At 42.6% G+C, this 3,531-nt stretch overlaps 1 protein-coding gene across 1 annotated transcript in view; it reads left to right on the top strand.

The window, feature by feature from the left end:
- The window catches only part of LOC109542728 (potassium/sodium hyperpolarization-activated cyclic nucleotide-gated channel 1), a gene marked incomplete in the record, with an annotated part of 82,891 nt that overhangs the window by 67,496 nt on the left and 11,864 nt on the right, over nucleotides 1-3,531 (top strand). Inside the window, 2 exon segments of the mRNA XM_048662638.1 lie at nucleotides 15-164; nucleotides 2,437-2,604. Coding sequence (XP_048518595.1) covers nucleotides 15-164; nucleotides 2,437-2,604 — 318 coding nt within the window.

Consider the following 3,531-nt stretch of genomic DNA (forward strand, 5'->3'; position numbering starts at 1 on the left):
GGTGAATTTTGCAGGCGAAGTTGGGAAAGAAATGTACATAGTAAATCGAGGGCGTCTTCAGGTGGTGGCCGATAATGGACGCAACGTGTTGGCCACCCTCAAGGCCGGAAGCTACTTTGGTGAGATCTCCATCTTGAATATGGGCACGGCAGGTAAATGGCTGGGTAAATATCGTCGGCAGGCAAGGAGCGACACTGGGAAGACCGCCACTTTTCGTATTTCTTTTCACTTTTCACTCTCCTCTGTTCTACTTGATGGCTGTTGGCAACCCAGAACAACGGATGCCTGATTCTTCCGAGCTGGAGCAAGCAGCGCAGACCTTTCAGTGTCCGCCCTGCTCCAGCAGGAACAATCGGGCATCTTTGCATGTCGGCATGTCGTATCAACCGATCCTGCCTGGCTTATTATTACCCTTTTATGGTATTTTACTAGTCTTAACCATTTGAACCTCAGTTCTATTAGTGCTTTACCGGAAATTGCATTGATTTTCTCACAACCCTAATGCAAAGCCCTAATAGAATCAGGTAGTGTTTAATCTCGTTATTATATTACACCCCCCGCTAGTAGGTAATGTTGAAGTTTCCACTAAAATTCCTTCGTCGATCTTTCGCAAAAATATTCGTTAAGGAACAGTTCCATGCAAAGTCTGAAGACATTTGCCGTCCACAATCGATACGGGATCCGTAATATTTCCACATTGGAGAAGCATTCGTCATTCTATCGGTTCCAAAGTCCAATCCCAATCAGTTCCAAATAAGCAGAATGGAACATGCCGTCGAAAGGCATATATTTCCAGGTGACACGTTTTGGGGGTACATCGAACGCTTTTGGCAGCCATCCAAGGCACATTTCGTGGGCCCTTTCGTTCCGACCATAAATATGGAACTGGCGGAGTCGCAAAGCGCTTTAATATCGGATTTGGGGCTTAATGACGGCTGCAGCAGTCCAGTTCTTTTGGCACGAATTTGCCCCTCTCTGTGCTAAAATCTGCTTTGTTTTGTTTGGTGTCGGCACATTTTTCTCACCGTTTGGGTCCAGCTCTAAATGAATTTTCCAAAAGCAAAAAAAACGCCATTAGAAAATCCAGAAACTCCCCCGTCGTTCCTCGTCGAAGAAATATTAAATGCAACAATAAAATAAACTGCAAGAAATGCATCTGGAATTTAAAAAAAACTTATTGGGTATAACGGAAACTCAGTCCAAAGGCAATTATTTGAAATAGGCAAAGAAAATGAACAGGGCAAAGAAAGCCATAAAAGATCAGTTGCTTCTCAACAAATTCGCTGCAATTCAAGTCTAGGAATTTATAGATAGAGGTTCTTATCAGCTTTCTCCAAGCTGGCGCACTATCCTCATTTTCTGTCCATTAGTCCCGCAAAAAACCGAAAGCTGCTTCGTGCTACCTGGAACGAAAACATAAAATGTCTTTAGTAAAGCAGAAAATATATCCAAATCAATGTTTTGGAAAATCCGCAAGGGCAGAAAAGGTAAATAATCGATAACACTTCAGTTGCGATTCGAAAACTTATGGATTAGGAGTCATTTTACCAGTTTTCTGCAAGCTGGTGCCCAAAACCTCCATTTTCTACCCCTTGATGGTCCAACAGCCCACCTCACAGTTGATCACACAATGAAAATGCATTTCGAACTTTCCTTAATATTCCGTCTAAGTACGCGATTTACTTCAAACAATTTTTTTTTTGATTCTCTGCAGCTCGCAGATCAGCTTTGCCTCGAATTTTCATGAAACTCTATGAATCATCTACAGACTGATATTTTGTCCAGAATTCTACGAATCAGAGCATTTTTGGAAAATTGGCGAGTTATGGGTGTAAGAAAGTGTGGATCAAACACGCAAAGGGTATGCAGAAGTCGATAGTGAAATTTGCAAATATTGCAAGACAGTCGAGCGTTCAATAACAGCTTCCGCCAAACATCCTCTACAGAATTATATTTTGTCAAAAGGTTGGCTTGGTCAAGGCTTCTTTGGTGGGCTCATGAAGGGCGACGGAATGCATAACGTGATTTCGACAAGATTTCCCCGATTAGTGTTCGATTTTCATGAAAATTTCAGCTTTAGATTCTGGATATGTTGACAAAAGTCCGCTGAAATTGCAGATCCAGGCCTCCTGTCACTCGCCCGGAAAACTTTAACAGAAACTAGCAAATAACCTTCCAGAAAACCACCCCCAAATCCCCCAGAATAGATGACTTATCTAGATTGAACAGAGTCCTGCTTCACCTACTTAGGTTAGAGACCTTGCGATTGTTGAATCAACCGGGCATTTTCAGTGACCAAAGTACGCATGAAGCTTGTTGAATCCTCAAGTTTCTGCCCTCCACCTACTAGTTTAATTCATCTTGTCTAGTACTTAGGGCCCGAGTTGGCACCAAACTGTTTTTATCTTCATTGCTCTTTCTCCAATCCGCAATTAGGCAACAGAAGGACGGCCAGTGTCCGCTCTGTAGGCTACAGCGATCTGTTTGTGCTGAGCAAAAAGGACATGTGGGACGTCCTGAAGGAGTATCCGGCCGCCAGGGTGCGTCTGGAGGCCATTGCCGTTAAACGATTGGAAAAATACAAGAGGGCCCCATTGGAAAAAGGTAAGATTTTTTCCGGGCTGGAGAGGGCTTCTGTTTTATACATGGGAGTTCACGTCGGGAAAGGTTATGCCTTGCGATGAAAAATGCATGAGGCCATTTTTCTTCGCTGTGATTGCGTTTCGAGTCTCCACAGGCTGGCAATGTTGTATTTTTTTAAGTTTTTTTGTTAAAGTTTGGACCCAGTTTGCCTCATTTTAAATTAAACTTGCTGGAAGCTTTGCCAGCAAAATTGCACTCCAACAGCAACCATCCACCCGCTGATAACTAATCTAATCGGTTTCGAGCCGTAAATTGTTGGCTGCAGGCCTGTCAATTACGAATACAGCCAGATTAGACAAAATCAATCACGCACCGATATTTGTTCAGCAGGAAAATCGAATGTCTAAGATGGTAAATTTAATTTTGGGCCGGGAATCGACAATCCCATCGATTCACGGGAATTTAAGTCCCTGACCGGATTGATTCCTTTTCAAAACGCTGCACAAATGGAGACTTAGAAGACTAAGCAGGGATTTGTGATCGGATTGCGTTGTATTAAGCGAACGTTTCAATTGTAAAGGCAATTTACTAAGATTGAGATTTATCGGTGGAAGTTGTTTCTGGAAGTGGCCATCATGAGGCATTTAGTTGCTGAATTCAGCCACTGATTTCACATTCTTCGTTGTTTTCGTTTGCCAAAGCAAATTTATGAGAATAAGGGGAAGGAAACCAGCAATTGTGTGTGTATTTAAGGCGCTAATAAAATTTAAGCTCTGTCCATTTAAGGCGCTAATATGCAGCTGCGGAGAAATCGGCCCAATTTTCCTGCACTTTCCAGTGTGTATGAACCACAGCCATTAAAAGTGGACAAGTGTTATCAGGGTCTTCTGTTATCTATGAAATTAGAAAAATTATCGTCCTTTTGTGCAAGGGTGGCGCAAGATTATT

This window comes from Dendroctonus ponderosae, unplaced genomic scaffold (genome assembly GCF_020466585.1).
Source record: "Dendroctonus ponderosae isolate FM_Combo_2020 unplaced genomic scaffold, Dpon_F_20191213v2 Dpon_F_20191213_11, whole genome shotgun sequence".
Lineage (NCBI taxonomy): Eukaryota > Metazoa > Arthropoda > Insecta > Coleoptera > Curculionidae > Dendroctonus > Dendroctonus ponderosae.